Source organism: Callorhinchus milii, unplaced genomic scaffold (genome assembly GCF_018977255.1).
Source record: "Callorhinchus milii isolate IMCB2004 unplaced genomic scaffold, IMCB_Cmil_1.0 Scaffold14, whole genome shotgun sequence".
Taxonomy (NCBI): domain Eukaryota; kingdom Metazoa; phylum Chordata; class Chondrichthyes; order Chimaeriformes; family Callorhinchidae; genus Callorhinchus; species Callorhinchus milii.
This window is the reverse complement of record NW_024704755.1, coordinates 10333634-10357681: the sequence shown is the minus strand read 5'-3', so window position 1 is coordinate 10357681 and position 24048 is coordinate 10333634. Positions and strand designations below refer to the sequence as shown.

The 24048-nt window shown below is 38.1% G+C and overlaps 1 protein-coding gene across 1 annotated transcript in view; it reads right to left on the bottom strand.

Moving 5' to 3' along the window:
• fto (FTO alpha-ketoglutarate dependent dioxygenase) overlaps positions 1 to 24048 on the bottom strand; it is a 150148-nt gene that overhangs the window by 119366 nt on the left and 6734 nt on the right. The window contains exon 2 of the mRNA XM_007889581.2: positions 841 to 918. Coding sequence (XP_007887772.2) covers positions 841 to 918 — 78 coding nt within the window. The remainder of the gene's footprint in view (positions 1 to 840; positions 919 to 24048) is intronic.

The window sequence follows — 24048 nt, the reverse complement described above, 5'->3', positions numbered from 1 at the left end:
ACAATTATATACAATACGTATATTTTATGCATCTCCCCATCTCTCCTCCCCCATCATAGGTTGATTATCAACATCATGCAATATTTTCTGGTTGGCAAGGCAAGCAGACAACCTACTTTTAGGCCACTTCATTAGAAGCTGCTCAGTTTCAAACATAACAGCCAATGCTCGACTTTCAGTGTTCGTTCCTTCCCTCCTCATTGTCTTCTTCTGACAGTAACAATAATCATCCATGAATTTGATACAGCACCTTTCATGTCAAGTGGAGGTCTCAAAGCACTTCACAAGATTTACTGCAAAGTATAGTGAATTAGTGTTTTGTGGGCAAATGTGGGGCCAACTTGCATACAGTGATGTCCAAAAACAACCATGGAGTGAATGAGAAATGCTATCTGGGAGACCTTTGGCCAGGACACCAGGAGAAACTCCCTTCTCTTTTCAAATAGTGCTAGACAACATCCATTTACATTGCGAATTTCACGTCGGGAGGACGTCTCAAAGCACTTCACGGAACTGACTTGTAATCCTGGATGCTGAACACACAGCAAGTGGTTCTGAGGCAGGCGATTTACCACCTGTGATATAAGGCTATAACCTTGTCACATTGATGGATGTATTGTAAAAACTCTACTGGAACCCTCAAAATTCTATATTGATGCATTATATATTCCCATTCACAGTCAAATTAAATGCTTTAATTAAAAAAATGAAATGGTTTTTGATGCCACAGTCTTGTCTTCTGCCTGAATCCAGCTGCTCAATATAGCTGAAATTATTCACAATAATTAAATGTCCTTTATGGCTTTCAGAACCCATTAATATGTAAAAAAAAATGTATACCAGCTCTTCAAACTGCACATCTTTGGGTGTTAGATATGGAAGCTTTCGGTCCTGAATTTCTTTCAGCAGCTTTTGCTTCTGTTAAATAAGAACAAAGCAGGTTTGAAAAATAATAATAACTTAAAAACAGAGGACAAAGTCAGAACGTATTAGACAGCTCATAACTTTTTCCAGTCGAGATAGTGAAGCCGCATTTCCCCAGATGATCTTCAGTGAAGTCGTTCCTACATTACCATAATGCAGCATAACCCCTGTTATAATGGGCTTTGTTTCGTCACTGTTTGGCTGACAGGATGATTGGGGTGTGGAACAGACACTTACTTTCCAAAAAAATTCAAACTTTGTGCAGAAACCACCTAGGTCACTTCAAAAATGCTGGGTGGCTTCCCTAACAGTAAAACATGATCAATATCTGGCCTATCAGGTCAGTGTTGATATCACTTCCCGCACCTGCATAGCCAAATCCTAGGCAGTGAAGGCTATGATACAATTTCCCCAACGTGGTGCAATGTGCCAGTGTACCTTTTATGTTTTTTTTATTTCTGATGCACAAATGTGTGGTTATAAAACTGCCATTTCAAACAATATTTCACTGAGGAGCACTGATGGTGCAGATTACCGTCAAAAGCAATTCAATCAAAGATTACAAATCAGTTTTTTGCTCTTCTAGATCTTATCCCTGCATTTTTGTACAAAAGCAATTCTATAATGAACACATCATACATACCCTTTATCGACTCCTCTTTTGCTGACATTTTAACTTCTCATCAAACTGCTTCTTCACGAAAACGACAACGTATGAGAACATTTTATGGCAAGGACAATGTGAAAAAGATGTTGCCCAATCTTGGACTCACATATTTGAAATACAAACTTTAAGTAGAGTAGTCAATTATGCAAGTTAAAATATATGCTGCTTTCACTATTTTCCAATGTCTGACAAAATCCAACTATGTTACATTCCACTAGAACTTTAAAGTAAGGCCATATAAATACAGTATATGGCTCTTTATTATTCTCATAAAACTCAGCTTGGCTGTCATTTCAAAGAACATTTTTGTTATAGTTCATTCCAAGCAATTCGCATATGCAGGTATTGCAAAAGTGGGCCACTGCTCTCATTTCTGCTACTCTTGCCGAGATTCGCTATCTCAAAACAAGTACCTTCCTGATCTCAGTGTCACAATTGGCGCATTTACTCAACCCCCAAAGGCTAAGCCACTCACGCTGTCTTTATAAAATGTGCAGAGATCAGTAGGGAGGCTACGCTTGGAACATTTGGAGCAATTTTGGGAACTCTGAGTTCAGAAAGGACATTAATGCATCAGACAGTCAAGAGAAAAGCAATCAGGATTATGGATTTAGGACTTTAAGTTTTGGTTGGTGTTCTCTATATATGCAGAACTCTCCTCAGGCCCAGCCAATGTGATTCAGAAAAAAACGACTCGAATAAGTGATCAGCAATACAGTGACATTTACATGATCATATTTATTGTATTTGTTCGTCAAGTGGAAACCTTTATTTCTTATGTTCCTCCTTGGAGTCTAATTATGTGCTTTTTTTTCTATTAATAAAAAGTTATTGGTACAGAATAAATAACTAGATTAACAAGTTCTCCACTGATACAAGTATATGACTTATCCCAGAACATGTTTACAACCCTAACCATTCACCTTCAGTCTTTGAAACCAAGATTAAACGTTTAACTTACTTTCCAATTAACTCATGAATGTTTACACAAGTTACAAGGCGCTATATAAAACTTCTGCTGTGATAAAGCCTTTTTCTATCACTCATTCATTCTGATTTGTTCGCCTACAAAATACACAGTCACTACTGTTTATATTAAATCCTGCGAAGGTCCTGCCAATGTGAATGGTGATGTATCAAATATAATGATTATTATTAATATTCATTCCTGGTGATGGATTCCAAAGTCAAAGTATCACATCAACTGCTGTATGCAAAACTTAACGTCTCACAAATGTGTAGAACTGCACAATGTTGTTTGAAGCACAGACTCAAGGGAACTGGTCTCTTCTGATTCAGAATCATTGGGAAGAAGAGAAACTGTAACAGGTTAGCAATTACCCAGAACTTTTAGGACCATCGACATTCAGTTGCTCCTCTGTCACTAACATTCTCACCCTCGCCCAACTCAGCCACTCTTGTGAAATCTCTTCCTATGAATTAGCGCAACCAAAACCTGTTTCTGAAGGGCTGATAAACTTTCAGTGATCATTTATCAAAACCCCTTCTCCAGTTAGGTCTTCATGCACCACTCCTTGTCCCCATGTTTCTGCTCTTGTCTTTTGAGCCGACTGTCTGGAGATGCACAATAGGGCCAGCCTTGAAATGCCCTCATTTATTTCTTCCCTATTCCAGAGGTGAAGCACCTGGTCTCTGCTCAACACCATGTCCCATCGAAACCACTGCTACTAGCTCAGTAAATCAGTATTTGTGGAAACTGAAAAACATATCATATTGTTCCAGGGCTCGGTGTGCCATAGAGCACAGCAGAATCATCTCTTCTCACAGTTGAATACCAACTTTGGCTTCCTCCTTTCCGTCTTACTCAATATAACCCTAATAATGAAGGTTTCAATGGGAATGGACAACACTGCAGCAAACGCCACATCTACTTCCAAGATTTAAAAAGACAGATATTGCAAGGTCCACTTTTTATTATATTGTTTAATCAATGTGCATGAAAACAGTATGGATGCTCTAAAGGCTAGAAAATATGACACACATCCCTGCTTATGTCAAACACCGAATGCACACCAAAGCACACAACATAAAAATGCACTCTCGAGTGAGTCCTTGTTCACATTTGATTGTCAGTTATGGCTAAGTGCTGCTCCTCATCTTGATGCAGAGACAAATACACACAGCTGGACTACTCCAGCACACTGCACCTCTCACATCCAAGGAAGCTGTCATGCAGATGACAAATACATCAAGCAACTCGCAAATTCCACAAAAAAAAGTAAAGCCAAGCTGTACCAGATGGGCAACAGAGTAAATGAGTAACAGTTCACAGCATTAGAGACCAATATATATTGTGTTTTCATGCAAAATAAATACTGCCCAAAGATTGAATATAACAGCACACTTCTGGAAACATAATAAAACACCGTCTACGGCCTTCGATGGGATTAAAAAATAACTCCTTGGGACTATTAACTTCTATTTTAATTACATAAATTATGATATAAATTATTAGAATAATTTAACAATTCATAACAAATAATAACCCTTACATTTGACATAGTGCATTTCACGTCAAAAGGACGTGCCAAAGCACTTCACTTCACAGGACTTTCTATAAAATATAATGACTGTATTTTGCAGATGAATGCGGCAGCCAATTTAATAATCCTTGCATTTGCCATAGCATATTTGATGTCGTCGAGATGTCTCAAAGCGCTCCACAGGATTTTATTGGAAAGTGTAGTCACTGCATTTTTAGCAATTCAAGGGCCTTGGATGTTCTTCAGATTGCAAATGTGCACCACCCTTCATCACTCAGGCCCCCTCCATCACCTTTTGATTTCCACTGACATCTAAATCATCTAAAGATGACATCTAAAGACAAGTGGTTTGCAGCTAAGGGTGGTGACAATTTGTTCCCTGGTATCCGTTACCTGATGTTCTGAAGGAAGCCCACCAGGTTCCCGAGAATTATACCAGAAATCCTCAACTCAAGTTCCTCGCTCTCAAATTCATCATCATGATGCATAATTCTAACAATTCAATACTTGTCTTAATGAAAACCAAAAAAAAATCTTGTGCCTGATCTTCTAAATCTCCAATTTGTGAGTCCTGTAGCTTATTGGTTAGAGCACTTGCCTTGCAAGCGAGAGGATCTTGATTCGATTCCTGGTCACGGTGAAACTTTAGGCAAGTTTCCTCACACTACCCACCTCTGTTTACCTAGCAATAAGCAGGAACCTGGTTGTTAGTCGATTGGCGGATCGCTTTCCGGGGGGGGGTTAATAATCCCTCAAAAAAAAATTGTGTCACTCAATCCATGACTGTTTGTGGGACACTGCTGTGCACAATTGGCTGCTGCGTTTTGCCCACAAAATACACAATCCACTTTACAGTATATGCTGTGAAGTGCTTTGAGACGTGTCAATGACGTGATAAGGCGCTATAACAAGATGTGGATTTTGATTTGCCAAAGCGCAATTATTCCACTCGCTTTTGCATTGTGCCAGAACAATTGTAACGGTTGAAAGCAAGATACGGTTTTTTGTATGAGCTGAACAATCTATCTCTGGGATTTCCATGCGCAGGTGGGATGCACGGAAGTCTCAATTTGATTTGGATACTCTTAAGCCTGGTGATGGGTTGCTGCATGCGTTAGACACCCATCTGACCCCCCCAAAAAAGTATGAGCTGACCAAGGCAAGGTATGGCAACTTGCCTTTAGAAACATAGAAACATTCAGAAACGCTCACAAAATATATGGTCCATTCACTTTACAGTATATTCTGTGAAGCACTTTGAGACGTATTAAGGCGCTATATCAAATGCAAGGATTATTGTTATTATTGTTATATTAAAATTTGATCACAAAACTCATATATTATTCAATGCTGCATCACAAAACAATCCTGTATGCTGCAATAAATAGCAGCGGCTGGAATGAGGAGTTTCCCCAGAGGCTCACAACACGGAGCTTTCATCGCAGAGTTTTGGGAATGAACAGTTCCAGGAACTTTGTCCAGTATTAGCCCCCAAAAAATCTTAATCGCATCTTGTAAAGTTAATGCACATTTTACATAAATATGGTATTGAGTATATGCTATGAGAATCAAAGCGAATCTCTGAAATGCTTTTAACGGACCTTAAACTGAACAAATCTATCAATGTTGCCTCAGCCTGCACACGTTTTTAAAGCCTCAACATTTAGGGTTACAAGCTATAGAGACATCCGGGCACACAGACATTCTGATGGGTCATAGTGGTTGTGCTTCTAGCCCTCATTCAAATAACAGATAAACAGTTATCTAAGAAAACAACACTTTATATTCCTTCCTGCAAAGCTGCTAAATAGGTTCTGTGTTCCAAGTCAAACCACCTTTGCCCCTTCCCATTAATCAAATGCTTCAGTTTCTGGTTCCCACACACAGACCTGTCATGCATATGCGAAGCATGTTTAACCACCACAAATGGGATACAAGTTCATTTACATTTAAAAACACAACTTAGTTATGTATGAAAAACGCTTCTACTTCCAATATTCCGACTTTGAGGCATACCTCGGTGTGCTAAAGATCTGCTAATTGTTGTTTTAACCTAAAGGAACATCGTTCATTTGCTTTGCTGCGGGTTAATGAAACAAGACCGGCAATCTTCTGGCCCAGTTCAGCGTTTGATTTGTCACACATGATTTAACACTTTAAGTAATGATAATAGGAAGTTAAAATGATAGATAATTTTTACGAGACCTCTTTTTGCTGGTAGTATGCCCCTGAGCCCCACCCTAACAAACCCTATCAATAAAGCCCTGGCATCATTCTGAAGATTATGACAGAGTAATCTATTTTCATGTTCCCTTCATGTCTGTGCATCTTCCTTTTACAGGTGCTGTGCTTTTGCTGGCAGAAGCCTTGTGCTTTCTGTAAATGCTGGAAGGAAGTGCGTTTCCTGTAATAGAAAAATAAGTAGCCACAAAACACCACGCCAATTGCTCATTTTTCATATAAAAAGCAAAGCACGAGGAACAGAGGAGGTGCATACTTCAATACTTCTCGAATTATTAATGTTTCAAATGAAATTTACAATTTGTTTCTATTTGTTTGAATAACAAATCTTTTTTTAAAACAACCTTAAGACATAAAAACAAATTTGTCTACAAAATACAGTCAATCCATTTTACAGTATATTCTGTGACGTACTTTGAGATGTTTCAACGACGTGCTAAGGCACTATGTCAAATGCAAGGATTACAATTATTACAGTATTATTAAATTGCATTTACATAGCACCTTTCCGTGTGAAATCAATCATTCAATCAATCAAAGATAGCTCAATTTTTTTTTGACAAATGCTTAAAAAGAATGCATCCTAATCTATGATCCATACTTGAAAGGATGCAGAGAATTATGTGTTTGAAAACTTCTCTGCTCTGCGTTATCATGCACGATAAGACAATCCTGCGCTTATTTGGAATTTTAAATTACACTCCATACTCAATTGCTTTTAAGCCATATAGAATTTAATGGGGCTTAACTCCAGTATTACTCACAAAAATTCACGGTCACTCCACTTTACAGTAAATTCTGTGAGTAAACACATTGAGACTTGAAAGGCGCTGTGTCAAATGTAACGATTATTATTATATTGATATCATTAATGTATCAGCGCTGTATTTTGGAAAAGGGCAGTGTTGTTGTCCATTGTCAAGTACAAAAGAAACTCACTGCATTATCTTTGTGTTTTCAAGAACAATTGCTTGTCAATTTTAGAAACGTGTCTGAGGTTGCCAGTAACAGATTAAAGAATGCAGCCCTAGAAGGAAGGCAATTACAGTAGACCATGGCAAAGTAATTTACCAACATCAAAGTCAGCCCACAAACAAGAGAATGTTTAGAACAGGGCGAGATGTTAATGCTGTTAAAGCATATAAAAAGATTTAAATATCATGATCCTTTTTTGTACTTCCAGTCACTGAAAGTAATTTGTGTTTCCCAAGACTGGATTTTGACTCCAAGTGAAAACAAATAAATCCATAGCAAAATACTTCAGCACAAACTGCATCAAATAACATTTGGAAACACGCTCCCGACAGCACATGACAGTCCCAGAGGCAGTGTCAAGGACAGAGCTAGGGGCCCTGAGAGCAATTGGCTGTGCCCAGTATGCCAGCTGAAGTGAGGATCAATGAAGAGGCCGAGAATTATATTTCAGGTCCTCTACAGTGGCTTGAAGTTCCTGCTGTAGATTCATGTGGCCTTTTCAAGTTATATTGTACAATATGGGCCTATTGATATTGTTACAACTTTTTAACCCAATTAAAATTATTCTGCAGTGTCTTTTTTTCTAATGATTGGACCACTTAGCGAAAAAACCCCAACACATTCGAGTGACTTTGTTCAGAAGCAAAGAACCACAGAACAAATCTGTGGTTACTTTAAGCATGTGGCATGGTAGAAATTATTAACCTTCCAAAATTAAGTGCGTATCAGCAGGATAGACACAGAACCTTTGAGATAAATTGGAGAATGTAAATGGGAGAGATCAGCATAGAATGAAGAGGAAAGGCAGAATTATTTCATCCTTTAAAATCCAAGTTACAGGATTCATTGTGCTAACTGTAAGCTGTGCGTGTCTGTTTGACAGGGTATATAGCCAAAGAGGGCAAGGAAATACTGCATCCACAATGTAATCTGGCAGTTACTCAGCACGTTACGTAGTGGTGGACACGATGGGAAAAAAAAGTAAAGGAAAAAAGAATGTTATTCTACAAGTTAAACTTTACCTTTCAAAGCACTGTCACTGATGAAAAATTAACACGGTACTGTCTTTGAATGTCAACTGCTGTCCGTGCAGACTGAGGCAGTGCAATCATAGCACCGATGTAAAAATAAGTTAATACATTCCCTTTTAAAACAATGATGCAGAAAATAGTCCTGCAGACATAGGGCACAGGTTTCGACCTGCTTAATTTATTTCATAGAACGTCCACTCTGTCACGTATTCAAAACAATGGGAAAGTTTAGGTGTCGGTTACTACCACTGTTAGTGTTGAATTCTGCTAATTATTACACCAAATCAGCAGAGCTAACAGGGCATAGCTGTGAGAAGGGCATGTTCTAGGGCGCTTAATGGCAGCCTTGGATGGAGATGAATATATTACACTCCACTCTCCCTAATAAAACAAAATCCCTGACATCCAAGACTCAATCAGCTGAGAAGTGTGAAAGGCAGAACGGCAGCCTGTGCCCTGTACAATGATGTTCCAGTGCCCTCTAGTGACTCACTTAAACCCCTTTTAACTTCAGACCCTGCGATCATAAAGCAGCCTCACAGTCTGTCTTATTTGTTCCCTGGGGCTTAGAACACAGTTATCCAATTTAAATCTTTATTATTAAGTATTAAAAATGTTAGAAAAATGCAGACAATTGTACTTCAGTTCATGGTCTGAGGGAAGAAAAATTTGAAACTGAAAAAAATAGATCTTTTGCACTGTCTTTCATGGTGTTCCGCAATAAAGCAGTGACATTTCTATTTCCCATAGTTATTCTTCAGGTATTCTGAGTGTATTTGTTACAAAATTCTGAAAATGTATTTGGTTAAAAAAAACACGAACATTACAATAATAATCCTTGTATTTGGTATACAGCATCTTATGAATTTAAAAACGTCTCAAAGCCCTTGAGATTTTCTCCAAAATGTAACAACTGTGTCTTAGCTTTCAGGTTAAGGAATATCTTAATATATCTAGAACCTGGGTTTACATCCAGTCCAGGCTGATGAGGTGAATATTCATTCTCTCCAATAGCTGTAAGGCTCCAATGTGAAATTAGTTTCAGTCATCAGGTTCCGAGTGGATTTAACTCCAGTGCATTAAATAGGACAATAATAATAATCCTTGCATTTGATATAGCGCCTTATCATGCCTTCGAGATGTCCCAAAGCACTTCATAGAATATATTGTAAAGTGAATTGACTGTATATTTTGTGGGCGAAAAGCAGCATCCAATTGCGCACAGCAGTGTCCCACAAACAGTCGTGGATTGAGTGACCAAATTACTTTGATAGACCAATGACTCTCATAGAAGCCTGAGGAGTGGCTGGTACGATCCTACTAGTGTAATAATCAGTCTTCTTATTACGCTGACCTTCAATCACATTTTCGGGGGCAATTGTGAGGCAGCTTGAGTCTGCAAATCAAAGTTGTACTGTGTTTTATTGTTTTGAGAGCAGTCGAGCTGACACCAGATGAGAATGTGGGAAAAGTTCTGTCTCCCAGAGTAATATTATGGCCTCGATGAGCAATGAGAATCACATTGAAATCCTCTCTAAGAAAGCTTGGACACAGCTTCCCAGACTTTTGTTATGTCTGCATCCTTAATGTAACTCATCAACGAAAGATTCAACTGGTTTTACTTAATTACACGGACTAAAAATTGGGGAAAAAAATACTAAACTGCTAAATTATGAATATAATTTGTGCAAAATAAGTACACAAGCAAACTCTTTGGCAATTAATTCTACATCTTTCATCACCATCTGCACTCATTTTCTTCTCAACTCAAATCATCTGTTCTTATTTAAAGTGTCGTCGTCAACATGTTTTCCTCACTGTTATTAGCTAATCATCGAATAGCTCAAGTGCTTCAGTTATGCAGTAACTTATACAATGACCCGAAAAAGAAAACGTCCTCTGTGCATTATTAAAATTGAACAATGCTTTGCTGGATAGTCTTCAATGCAACTCAATGCTATAAAAAATCTGCCATAAAGAATGAACAAATATTCTTGGAAAATTATACAAATAATACACCATGTTTTTATAGGTTGTCTCGATACTCTATGACCACGCTTTTTTTTCCACTTTTCACACCCCCTCCCCCCGGCCGGTTTAGATACCCAGGGCAAAGTTTTTTGAAACATCGTCCTGATATAAAAGGTACCATATAAACGAAAAGTGCATGTATAAACATATTTGTTAGCCCAAAAAGTAAAGTTGGTGGAAATTTTTGGAGCACTAATGTCCTCTTTAGTAATGTAGCACATTCAGGACAAGTCTCATCTGAGTATAATAAAATGAAGATTTTAATTCTGGTTTTGCAGAGCCCAAAAAGGTACATTTTTCTCTTGGACTTTTTCAGGACCTTAATGCTTCCTCAATCTATAAAACTTGCATTCTTGAACATCACTCTTGCACTGATAACAATACACATTCAACGATTCCTTCTACCTTTGAATATTATTAAACTTCTCCAGAGGCCAGAAAGCCTGCAGCAGAGATTGAAAGGTTTTCCAACGGTTACTACTCTGTCACACTAATATACATCTCTGGGGATACTTGTCCTAACTCAATCAATTCCTACTGCAAGAGGAATGTCTTTTGCCACAATCAGAACATTAGGTCCAACATGCACCTGATTCTTTCCTTTTAAAACAAAGTAGACATTTACATTTTCAGCTTGTTCCACTTTAAAAACAGCCTTGGCAAAATTTCATTTGGTTTTCCTGAATCATCATTTGAACATTTTTTAATTTAGAAATATTTATCAAGGCTGTCATCACTGTGACCTCAGCATCGAATATTTGTAACAGCCACAAATAACTTACACGTTAGGAATGCATCCCTAACCAAAACTTATGCAGTTGGAAACCCAAACTAGCTTTCCCTAACAGAGCATGCATTCACCTCAAACTTTAATAAAGTTAAATAGCAACTCATGTGTGACCATAAGCAACATGAGTTGTGTCAGAAGAAGTGAAAAGTGAGTTGGGTCTTTTTCCAATTGAACGAACTGCTGGTTTATGTAAACAACGGGATTTCTAACCCTGGCTGAACTGCAAATTACACTGTAAGAACCTGTATACTTGGACCCAAATACCCTGACATCTAAAAGTTTTACTTATTATAAAAAAAAGTAGCAAATACAATGATATAATGAATCATGTTGAAAAAAGCGTCAATGTTAGTAAATGTAGCGGTCACTAGTCAGCTCTACGATTTGTAATTAATTGGTAAATTTATGACACTGGATGAAACTAGTTTTATTCTTTAGCACTATAAGATTACTTACTCCTCTTCTCTCGTCCTCTCCCCCTCCACGCCTCAACCCCTCAACTCATTTGCCTTCCGTTATTTCAGATTTGTGTACACGATTTTCCCCGGCTGACCTCTGTATTTTCTTCAACCTTAAACAATTACTTACCTATCTCATTAAAATTGACCTATAACCTTTCATATGGCAAAACAAACACAAATTACACTATGCTATGGCCCAAAGGTGAGAAAAATGAGTGTGTGGTAAATAAGGAATAATGCTAAAGCCAGATGGGTCAGATTTCCATTATAGTCCTTTCAGAAACTATTAATCTTGCTTGTAGTCAGCAGGCTAGAAATAATTACTTCATCTAACCTATGTAATACAGCATGACTGCCAATTGGGACAGGTCAACTTTGAGCACTGTACAGTCACAAATCATCATCAGGCATACAGTTCTGTGAGATATGGCAACATCATGAAATTATTGAGACTTTCAAAAAAGAACTAATTCTGCACAAGCGACATTCCTCTTCGACCGTGCCTTCAGTCATATTGCCCCTATCCTTTCCATCTCGGTATCAAGCAATGTTGCTATTAAGTACTCCCGCAGGAAAGGCGCTATATAAATGCAAGTTGTTGTTGAACAGTATAGTTAGGCAATGATCATTTGGCAGCATTTATCTGAACACCTTAGTTCCCTCTGGGCTCTGAAGACTACCGGTCTGACACAATGTCTCTCATTCTAATAGGACATTTATGCCTGGCTATGTTAAGCAACTGACAAGCCTGAGTGGCAGGTAGTAATAACATTGCTTACCCAGATGCATGCCTTTCTTTTGGTTCCTGACAAAATGTATGGTAAAAGCTGCTTAAGGGGATGGTTACCTAAAATCCCCTGGATTCTTGTCATAACTGGTATTCCAGGTGCAAATTTAATTACTTCAGGTGAACTTTTCTGTCTTGTCAAGGGGTTCTTCAAAACGCAACTGTAAACAACCTGTACAACGTATTCAGGTGTCATAGGTTCATTTGATCTCCTACAAGAGATGTCACAAATCCCTGGCAGATCGTGGGTTGAGACAGAGAACAAAAGAAAAGACCTGTCAGAGAATTCTGCAGATTATATGTGTGTGTCTATTACTGCTCTATATGCTCATGATCTTTTCTCATGCTATCCATATAAAGTGCTTCTTGTCTGACAGCAGCTCTCAGTCCAAAATGATCAAACAGAAAAAGCAATACCTAATTAAATAAATTACAATGCTTTTTACAAAAAAAACTTGTACAATGTTAAACTTTTTCATTCTGATGAAATATTACACACTGTTAAGCTAACTATATAGTTAATCAGTATAACATCCACAGGAAACATGATTTACTGTAGCACAACCACCACAGCAGCAAGAATCTGAGTAATAACAAGTAATGTATTTTATTTGTAGATAATTTAAGAGTCTAAGTGATCTGGAAACTTCTAATCTAAAGGAGTGGGAATTTAACACCTAACTCTCACTTTCCTTTCAATTCACTTGTCCTCCACTTTAACAGCTCTCAGATAAGAAGCAGGATGCAACCCTCTGTAAAGGTGAAATACTTATCGGTGAGGGCAGAAATAAAACGATTTGCCAGGAACACTCCCAGCTGCAAAAGCTCACTTCAAGTTGGTTGAAAGAAGCATTGAGAGCAAACGTGGAGCTGACCATAGAAGATGCCAGAGAATCAATGAGAAAGGCATCACTGAGGACATCAAAAGAGACGGCAAAAATATCAAGCAAGTGCTTGATGATTTACATTCTGTTCTCCACCCTCCCCTATCCCGACCCCCAGCTCAGGTCCAAATCCCTGACTGTCCAGCGCCTTGGGACGTCCTCCCGACGCGAAAGGCACTATACAAATGCAATTTGTATTGCATTGTTTCCTCACGATGGTAAGCACATGACGATGAGCAGATCTCTGCATAAGGAAATAGACATCTTATTCCCAAATTTACCTATATATTAAAAACTACTACAGTAACAGCTATGCTCAAATGTACCAAGCAGCTTCATGTTTTGCTCATAAATAGTTTCTTATTTGGTTTTGCACAATCGCACAGAATCACTGATCTTGATCTAGTTTGGTACACATTACTTATTGAGCGTCCATATACACCGAACAAGGCAATACGAGATATAAATTTAAATAAACAAGATTGAAGTCATCCTATAAAATCATGTACATCCCATCAAATAAATCAGGCAGCTATCAATATTGACCTGTAGCATTCACAATGAATAATGGTAAATGCACCAAAACAGAACTAAGATTAGATCTGCCTCAGGACAGAACTATGGTTTAAAACTTATTGCACAATACCGTACTGTATTTATTTGTTCGCTAACCAGTCTTTTTTTTGTTTGGTAAACTATTGCCGCAAGATGTGAAAAACAAATTATCACAGGGTTCTGACTGAAGAGTTGCAAACAGCCCTTGTGATATCCACATTCTGTGAATGACAGCGAGCTAATCACACTGATCATGCACTACAGGTAGAATTTAGGGATTAGCTGAGATAATGGGGGGCCCTCCCCACCAATGCTTAGCTGAAGGGGAAAATCATTTTCATTGCAAAGTAGACAGCTTTTGAATGCTAAATTTCTATGAAGCCGTGTCAGTGTTTATGGCTCACAGTGGCAACCACTCATGAGATAGGATTGTTCTCCAGGTATGGTTAACATCAGTCTTAAATTGTTGTGCTGCTGTGCTAATGGTAATGAATGGATTGCTCTTTCAAAAGCACCAGCACAACACGATGGACCAAATGATCCCTTCTGTGCTGTAATTTTTTTGGAGGGAAGCTGTTTGTCATCCACTTGGGCTGCTCTGGAGTTGAAGGAAGGGAAATAACACTGAACACATGACTAAACATACCTGAAGCATTGAGTTCCATCCTAGCAACACCTGTACTTTTTCTATTCAGTGAGAAGGGTTGACAAGATGCAACTGGATAACTTTTTGTTTAAATAACGGTTGGCAAATAATCTTGAAAATATCATTAAGGATCTGGAATCAGCATGGCTCAGGTGGTAGTCTCTGAGTCAGAAGTTTGTAGGTTCAAGCCCCACGTTGGATCTTTGAACTCATGGTCTACACTGAAGCTCCAATACAGTGCTGAGGGAGCATTGCATTACTGGAGGTCACGTCTTTCAGATGTCACATTAAATCGACGTCCTGACTGCCTGTTCAAGTGGACATTAAAGATCCAGTGGGACTATTTGAAAAGAGAAGGAACCTGGTTCTCAAAGCATTCACTATTTGCAACATATGATAAATTAAACAAGGAGCACAACATTTTACCAAGGCATCCAAAGAACATAACAGTTTATTGGTGGGTCTGCTGGCCTTCAGGCAAGCATTAAGATGCTCAAGACAGGTTGAAGCCGAATAATGGGAAGGCGAGACATGGTGCTTAACTTCATTGTTGGCCGGAACCTGTGAATGGGCATTTAAAATGTACAAAAAAATCAGCTTTTATGCATCTGTTACCAGAAGTACAGTGAATAGCTAATTACAGGCATCTTTAAAAATTCTTTGAAAACATATTGAAGAGCACTTGAAGTTGTATAATAAAAACTCAAGCCCACAGGCTAAATGATGCATGGTACAAACTATGAACAGACGTTCCTTTCACCCAAAAATAGTTTGTAAATTACTGATAGCAATCAGAGAAAAATAACTTAAGTTGACCCGATGGAAAGACAGCGGAAGAAAGTCACATGGGTTCAAATTGAAATATCTCTTTGATGGACAATACACCCCTCTTATTTCTCCATTGAATGATTCTTCTTATCTATTTGTGTGCGGAGAAAATTGAATAAAATAATTGGCACAGCAGCTAAAAGGCACTTTAGGGTATAATGTCTATGTTCATGGGATGATTTCCAATAGACATCTTGTTCAAGGTTTGAGTTTTTGCAATGTTCACAAAGTTTTTCTTGATAATAGATTGAAGTTTATCATAAAAAACCACACAACACAACAACATCAAGCCCACTACTTCCAAAGACCACAAAAATTCTACCCTAAAATTGATCATTACCCCCATAGATTTAATGTCTTGGGGAAAACATTTGACAAGGAAACAAAACTGCAATAGACAACCAGCCATCCAAAATCTGAGATGCTATCTTCCACACAACAGGCATGTTGTGACCGAATGTCTAATCTTAAAATTGTTCCATAAAATTAAATGTGACTCAGGCTGGTTTAATTTTGAAGTGGTGCAAATTCACAGCTCACTGCCCTGTGAGTACATCCTGATGTCTTAATCAGTCAACCCACAGATTGCAGAGATGCTCTCTGCATGAGGTTTACCCCTAGGGATTATTCCAATCCATGTTGCCATCTTGGGAGTTGATAAATCGTAACTCTTTTTGCTCAGAAAAGTTGTGTCTAGAAAATCTTTCTTTAGAAACCCATTCCTAACCTGCTGGTTTCTTTATTTCATCATTATGACACAATAAAAACAGATACACACAGGAGACTTTCCTCGTCTTTGATCTGAGTTGGAAGCAATCGTAAAGATGGCGATTGTCTTTATTCCTATTATTTGATAGGCCACTGTGCCCATTCATATGACCATCATCAATATCTGTGCTCCCAGCCTAAGCAAGGAAGCAACTGTTCTGAATTTTAAGCAGTGAAATGGTTATTGCTGTAACGCATACCTTTTGGCTGCCTACCAGATCTGAAATAGTCTGGAATCTTGGCCATAAAGAAGTTATGACCTTAAATGGTTCTAATTGATTTCTAATTGATTTCACCGGGAGGGTAAATTTTGCAAAAACAAATTGGTATCAGAAAGAAAGCTCTCCTTGGCCTTTTTATCTTCTCTGAAACCATTGGCAGAATCCACTCAATATACAGTCACAGTACTGTAGAAGGCACAACAGACCATCTGAAGATGTGATGAGGCGCTATATCAAATGCAAGGATTATTATTATTGAGTCGGGGATGCATGGAGGAAAAAAGCAAAACAGGGTGACCAAAAAGTAGTGATACCATTTATTTAATAATAATTACTTTATTTTTTCAGAGAGTGTTCAGTGCATAAATAAAAAATACAAAGTACAGACTTTGCTGTGGCGTTCTTATTAAATTAAACAAACTCTAAAAATAATGCAAGAAAAATGACTTCCCTGTACATCTACACATTCATGACAAAGAATTATGACATTTTCCATTATTTTCCTGAATGTTTTGGCTGGAATGAACTGCACAGCCTCTCTGATATTGTCATTATTGAGTGTGGACAATTTTGGCCAGGCTACTTTGTCAGAAGGCAACAACTGTTTGGTAATTCGGGAATAATTTCAAATCTTGTTTTAGTATTTTACATGGAGATTCTCTTTTTAGTCCAAGTTCTTGAGACAGCTGTTGCACAGATTGCTTCTCTGACTGATTCAATATTTCCAAATGTTTGCTCTGTTCAAGGCCATCCACTTCTTTGTGCATCTTTAACACTTAAAGATCGTCCAATCCAAATTCTTTCCGAAACTGCCATTATGCTGTACAGTTCCACAATTGCAGCGCAATGTTCATTATTCCTTGACTAGATCAATTTTCTTATTTTTCAGCTATGCTATTATCTAAAAACAAAAATCATAATTTGTTTAAGACTTATTAAACTTGTAATGGCATTGCAACTTTTATTATAACTACAATCCATAACATTGATTTGCTACAACTAAATATCTCTTGGAAATCAATCATCAGCAGTACATAAGGAACACTAATACTTGCATTTGATGCAGCAACTTCACTTCAGGGGGATATCTCAAAACACAGCATTTTCACAAGATTTACTTCAACAAAGAGTGACTCTGCCCCCACACTCTGGAACTCCATCCCACGGTCCCTTCGCCTCGCTTCCTCCCTTGCCTCCTTCAAGGCCGATCTCAAGAACCTTCTCTTCAACCATGCCTTCAGTCACCCCTCCACCTCTCTGACTTCCCTCACCCCTACACCACCCCTCCCCCATGCTCGGGCCCCAACACCTGACTGTTCAGCGCTTTGAGACTTCTTCCTAACGTGAAAGGCGCTCTATAAATGTCATTTTGTTGTTGTTGTTGTTGTAATATAACAGTCGATTGGTGCACAGTAGTATTCCACAAACAACTATGAAGTGAATGACTAATTTTATCTGGTGATCTGTTGGTCAGGACACTGGAAGAAACTCCCTTCTCATTTCAAATAGTGCCTATGGGATCTTCAATATCCACTTGAACAGGTGGATAAGAACTCAGTTTGACATCTCATCTGAAAACGGTACCTCCAAAATTGCGCTGTACTAGAATATCAGGTTAAACTATGAGGTTGAAATCCTGATATGGAGCTTGAAGCCACAACCTTTTGACTCAGAGGTGAGAATGTTTTCAATTGATCCTGTATAAATATTAACGCAATTTTATTCACATCCATGTTACAATTCTGCTTTAAGAAAAGTGTTAACTTGCTTGTGCTGTGGTATGGTTCCATGGACGGTCTCTGGCTCCTCATTAAAAGTAGCCAATCTTTATGTTTTGGGACTTTCACAATTTAAACTAATTCTACACACTTAAAAGGCTCAAGTATATTAGAATATATTAAAATGCAACATGCATTGTCAATTAAATTCTATGCTTAACTTCATATCTCATACAATGTACGCCTCAAATGTGCAAAGCACTATTGTGTGCTGAGTGATCTTTCACTGATATTACAGTACAGTACATTACAATACCTATTCAAGACCGAAATTCTATTTTGACAGATAACCCTAGACATCACAGGTCGACTATTTTGTGGCTTGTTCAGTCTGCCGAGAGCAGATAGAATTCCAAGGGAACATCAAAGTCTTAAGTGGACAAGTTGCCTGAATCTTAATAGTGATTTATGATATTCACATCACAGGGGACAAGAGGCTAGGCGGTACCCTGGCAACAAATTCTGACCATGTTATTTCCACAGTAATGCTCATCTAAATTTAGCAATAAAACATCCTCCTAAATGCTGATAGGAAATTCTTCAGCAAGTCGGTGTTTTTTTTTCTGTTATCTGATCGTGCTCTTGACAGCGCTGGATGCCTGGACACACGGGATGATGCACAAAGGTTTCTACTTGAGAGTTTAAATACTGAACCACTTGAAAAATCAAATAATGAGAAGCATAGTGCCGTCCATTGCCCATCATTCACAAACATCTGGGCTTGTGCTTACCGTTGCACAGTGGCTTAGTGAAAGGCCAAAGGGCAAGCACAAAGACGACAGCGGTGAAGGGCAACTGTCATGCACCACTGCGTGCTGCGAGGCAGTGAGGAGCAGTTGTCTTCTACAGAACATGCAAAATGTTCGCATTCTGTCTGGGCAGACACATCTGAAAATCCTAAATGAGACTGTTGCCAATTCATGAAATACAGAGCTGACAACCTGACATTTCCGCTGTCCTGTTGAAATTGAATTCCACCCCCCCCCCACCATTTCAAATCACAAATGTATGCAAAGCTCAAACCTACTCACTACTGTATGTAGCAAGACAACATTTAAAAAAACACGCTTTTACTTTGAAAAACAAAATTGCTGCAGAAAGAAATGATTTACACCCTTTTTTTAAAAAAAAGTTAAACCCTTTTAATAATGCGATGGGAAACTTGACTAAGCTCTTTTTTGTGTCACTTAAGTATAAGAGCATTAATTAAAACTATAAGGATAGCATATACTAATACTAAATTAATCCAACGGGAATACAAAAAGCCATTTCTGGGGTCAACCATGGTACAGGCGGATACTGAAGGATTCCTGATATTGATGGCAAGGTAGAAAGAAATGACCAAATATACCAGATCAATACCTAGTTTCAGTGTTACAGCCATCCGGAGACATAAAATATATATCTTTACTGCTACTAAAATGGTGATAATGAAAGTGCAAGATAAATGTTTCCCTCAAGGTAAACTATTTGATTAGCTAAGGGCAGAGGTGATAACAGCAGAGTTGGAGAAACTTCACAACCTAAAATGAATAGCTAGATTAGGCTACAAAGGTCAACACTGGCGTACAATGGTCATGCCGTTACTACTGCAGGTAAATGTAGTGTTTGCAGTGGATACAGCAGGTCCATCAGTGTTGGGGAATTGATTGGCAGCAATTTACAGTGAAACAGACTGCTCAAATATAAAGGCCTTCCCTTTTCGTATGAATCAGAAGAGTGTAATACCCTGACCCAAACAAGCAAGCTGCTGATAGCGTCACTCACTTTAAATTAAACGGATACTTGGTGCAGTACGATAACAGCAAACAAAGCACATTGGACATTCAACATTAATGTGCTTTTATGAAACACACACAAATGAATTACTATGTACAAACCTTTACCTCATTAATAAAGGCAAGCTCATAGTCAATATTCACTCGTCAGCAAAAGGCTAAATACATACCTTAGACTTGCCTTGGATTAACACTTTCTCAGTTATAACAAGCAATTTTACAGGGGATTAGTAGCTTGATGATCTGATCAATACTTAGTGTTCATTCTATCACAGATGAGAAGAAAATCATCCCCCTGGTAATGAAGTATGTGGATTGGTTCTACTTCATTTACTGTGTGCATTAGTGTAATGGTCCTAACATTATTGGCCAAAGCAATTTTAGCAGTAGGGGTCTGATGCAGTTAAAAGCACAGAACATGCTCTTGTCATTCTTTAGTGAGTTTCAATCTGCATATGCATGGCCTCTGCACACCGATTCCCGTTATTCAGACTGCTTTATGTGAGTAGTGATAGTATTTCTCAATTATTGGGCCATTAATAGTGTTCACAGCCAATATTGTGACTGAAACATACATATTGCCACCGACATGTGCCCTTGCTGATTCTGCTAAAACCTGAACTCTTTTAGCTTAAATAATAGAGTCCACATTACGGTCTATAAATCCTGTTTATTGTAATCATCCATGTAACAGTTTTGATTAGAAATTATTCTGCAATATTCTGAAAGACAGTGATCAATGTGCAGTGCACCACCTTCATTTAAAGGTAAATTAACATGAATTATACTTTTTACAGGCGAGATTTAATCCACCATTTGAATACTTCGGCTGTATGTAAAAAATACAAGCTGTAATATCAACAGTTGACTGTTAACTGTACAAAATAAAGCCACAAAATAATCAAACTCTCAGGATTTAAATCATTTTCCATTCTTAACATCTGATTTACTACTGGATATGCTTCATTTTACTTGTCCTGTTAAGAGTCTGATGGTTTATATCAGTACAGTATACTGTATAGATCAATTACTTTGGCTTTAAAAAAAGATTTCCTGTCTTTGTGTGCTTAGATTTAGTGCATTGCTTGGTTAAAAAACCAAATAATTATGATTGGAAAAACTCCAATCATAATTGGTGTTAGAATTGATTTTCTTCTGAGTGCATTAATCTATTTATTAGTGTTGAAAGTAGTGTAGTCAATCAAATCAATGAAATGTTCAAACAAACCTAAGATAATAAATGTTCTCAGAAAGAATGTTTAGCAGATTCAAAGTATTGTGTTTTCATTCAACCTGTTGCAAAAGAGGAAAGGTACAAAGAAAGCCATTTAAGTAAAAATGTATTTACTATTTATTTACCTCCCATTTATTTTGTGAAAAATGATAAATGGCACAATAATGAAAAACATACACAATATATTTTTATATATCCCACCACTGCTATGAAAGTTTTGTTTATTTTTAACCTGATGGAGGCACATGACAGTAGTTTAATATTGAACCTAGAATTGATACACGTGTTAAGCAGAGAGCAGTAATTGAATTTCTCACAGCTGAGGTGATTTCGCTGATTGAGATTCACCATTGCATGATGAAAATATATAGACAGTTACGTGTTGATGTGAGTACCCTAAGACATTGGGTAGATTGTGTGAAAAGTGGAGAGTCTGAACTTCAAGATAGGCCTTTCAGCAGGAGGCTGGCAACAGCTGATACCGAAGAGAATGTACTGAATGTTGCTGTTCCACAAAGATCGATGTATCATTCAGCACAAATTGAGTGGGAGTCTCGGTATCGGTCAATCATGCCATTGAGATGATTATCTCAATCAAATGCAAGGATTATTATTATTCTGGAAAAGCTTTCCTGGAGCTGACACTCTTCACAGCCCACATGAAAAGCTGCTTTGAGGTGAAGAAAATAACAGTACTCTTGATGTACAGCACGTATATCCATTTGATCGAACACCAGTGACTCAGTTAAGACACCAGTACGACAGTTTGTCCCCTTCTCTCCTGACCATGTGCTGGGGTACCACCATCTCCTGCAGTACATCTCCTACAGTACCTCACACACATATAGATGTTGTGCACATGTGAGGCTATCACCACGGTGTGTGCCTGCTGGAAAGTATAAGATATTTCTTAACCAAGTGCAAGGTTTTAAGCTAACCCCCTCCTCCCGATAACCTGTTCCAGCCGTTTATTAACATCTGTGTTGCCCTGACCTCCGTACCCACCTTTAAGTTCCCTCAGTCTCGAACATCTTCTAAATTAAAAAAAAAGAATAATATTGTCGCACAATTCACGACTGTTTGTGGGACACTGCTGTGCACAATTGGTTGCCACTTTTCGCTCACATATAGTCAATTCACTTTACAGTATATTCGTGAAGTTCACAGTACATTGTGTTCTCACATAATCTTCCACAGAGCTAGTATTTCTGAATCAAGGAAGCAGCTTAGATTGGCAAAGGATGGAACTGAGAAAGTAAACCGCTCAGATATAAGCAAACCATTAAGAGTTTGGCACAAAATCTTTACCATATAGAGTGAATGATTATAAGGGATGAATAACAGGAGAGAAAATATAATCCCATAGGGCTAAATAAGCAATCGAGAAATAGACTAAATAAATGGAAAGTGAAGGCAGAATTGGAAAAGTTCTTTTTTAAAAAAAAATCATCAAGGCAGAGGAATTGAGGCAAGGAGTTCCAGTGGTTCAAGCATAGCCTCCAAATGTACTACTAAATCATCACTGTTCTCTTTATTTGAAACTTTCTTTACCAATATTGTATGTCTTTTCTCATATCTCAGCTAAAAGTACCAGCACCATTGCAAGCCAATTCTTAAGAAAAATATCAGATAGGACTAAGAATTTTACCTATTGAGTATTCCCAGTTTGTTAAACAGCTCAAGTTTCTGATAAAGTCTGCATTATCTAAGGTTAGGGGGACATATGGGAATAGTGCAACAATTTCAGATCAGGATTAAGAGTATTATGTACTGTTGCCAGCATTTACAGTATATAAGTTTGAGTACAAAAGGTGACAAACTTGAATAGGAGCCTATACTAAAGAAAAATATTTCATTTCCTTTGGACATGTTTTTTCATTTGATAGCAGAATCTATTTCCTATAGGGATATCAACTGAAAATGCAACATGCAACATTTAATGGCAAACAAGGTCTTAGCAAGCTAAAAGTGAAGGAATTCTAAGCAAACAATTTCCTTATCATTAAGCACATTAAGGTTTTATGGTATTAACAAGCATTTTGTTAAACGAGAATCTGCCAAAGTTAGAATGCAGTAAAAGGCATTTTGAAAAGGGAGAGCTCTGGCCAGCAGCATTCTGTCCACAATATGAATAATTTCCCCCAAACAACTTTCACTGCAACTTCAGCAACGTTGAGCAGTTTCAGATTTAATGTTCATTGTAATCACTGTTAGCAACTTGCACTTGTAGTATGCCTTTCACTTAGGATGAATAACTAATACCAGGTGCTTTGTAATTATAATGGAGCAATGTCCAACTGTCAATCATGAATTGAGTGACCAATTTTATTTGGGGGGGGGGGGGGGGGGATTCATTGCCCCCGGAAAGCAATCTGCCAATCATCTAACAATCAAGTTCCTATTTACTGCTAGGTAAACAGAAGTGTGTGGAGTGAGGAAACTTGAATAAGGTTTTGCCCTGTTCCGCCCGGGAATCGAACCTGGGTCCTCTCACTCGCGAAGCGGGTGCGCTAACCGCTATGCTACAGGACACCACAGAACGCTTTCAAAGTTGCAAGCTTTGCTGGAAATACTCCATAGGTTCCTCAGAATATTTCGGCTGAAGTTGGTTGTGCAGCCAGCCTCCTGTTGTGGAGACCCATTTGCTTTGGCATCAGAATTTCAACATTACACTTCAGACTCAGCGCCCAAGGATGCTGCAAATGCCAAACCCCCGAGTTGAGCATGGTTTTGATAGTCGCAGGTAGAGATATGCAGTGATCTTGGCATTGCTAAATTCTTTGCTGCTCTTGGGACTGCATCTACCTATTTATGGGCAGAAAAAAATAAAGAATGTGGGCTCGTCATGTATAATCTATATCTCTACCATGATTTATATGCTTCCACTTGATCTCTTATGAATCTGACGGGAAAGAGAGCACTTTTGAGTTAAGGAACTATCTCTT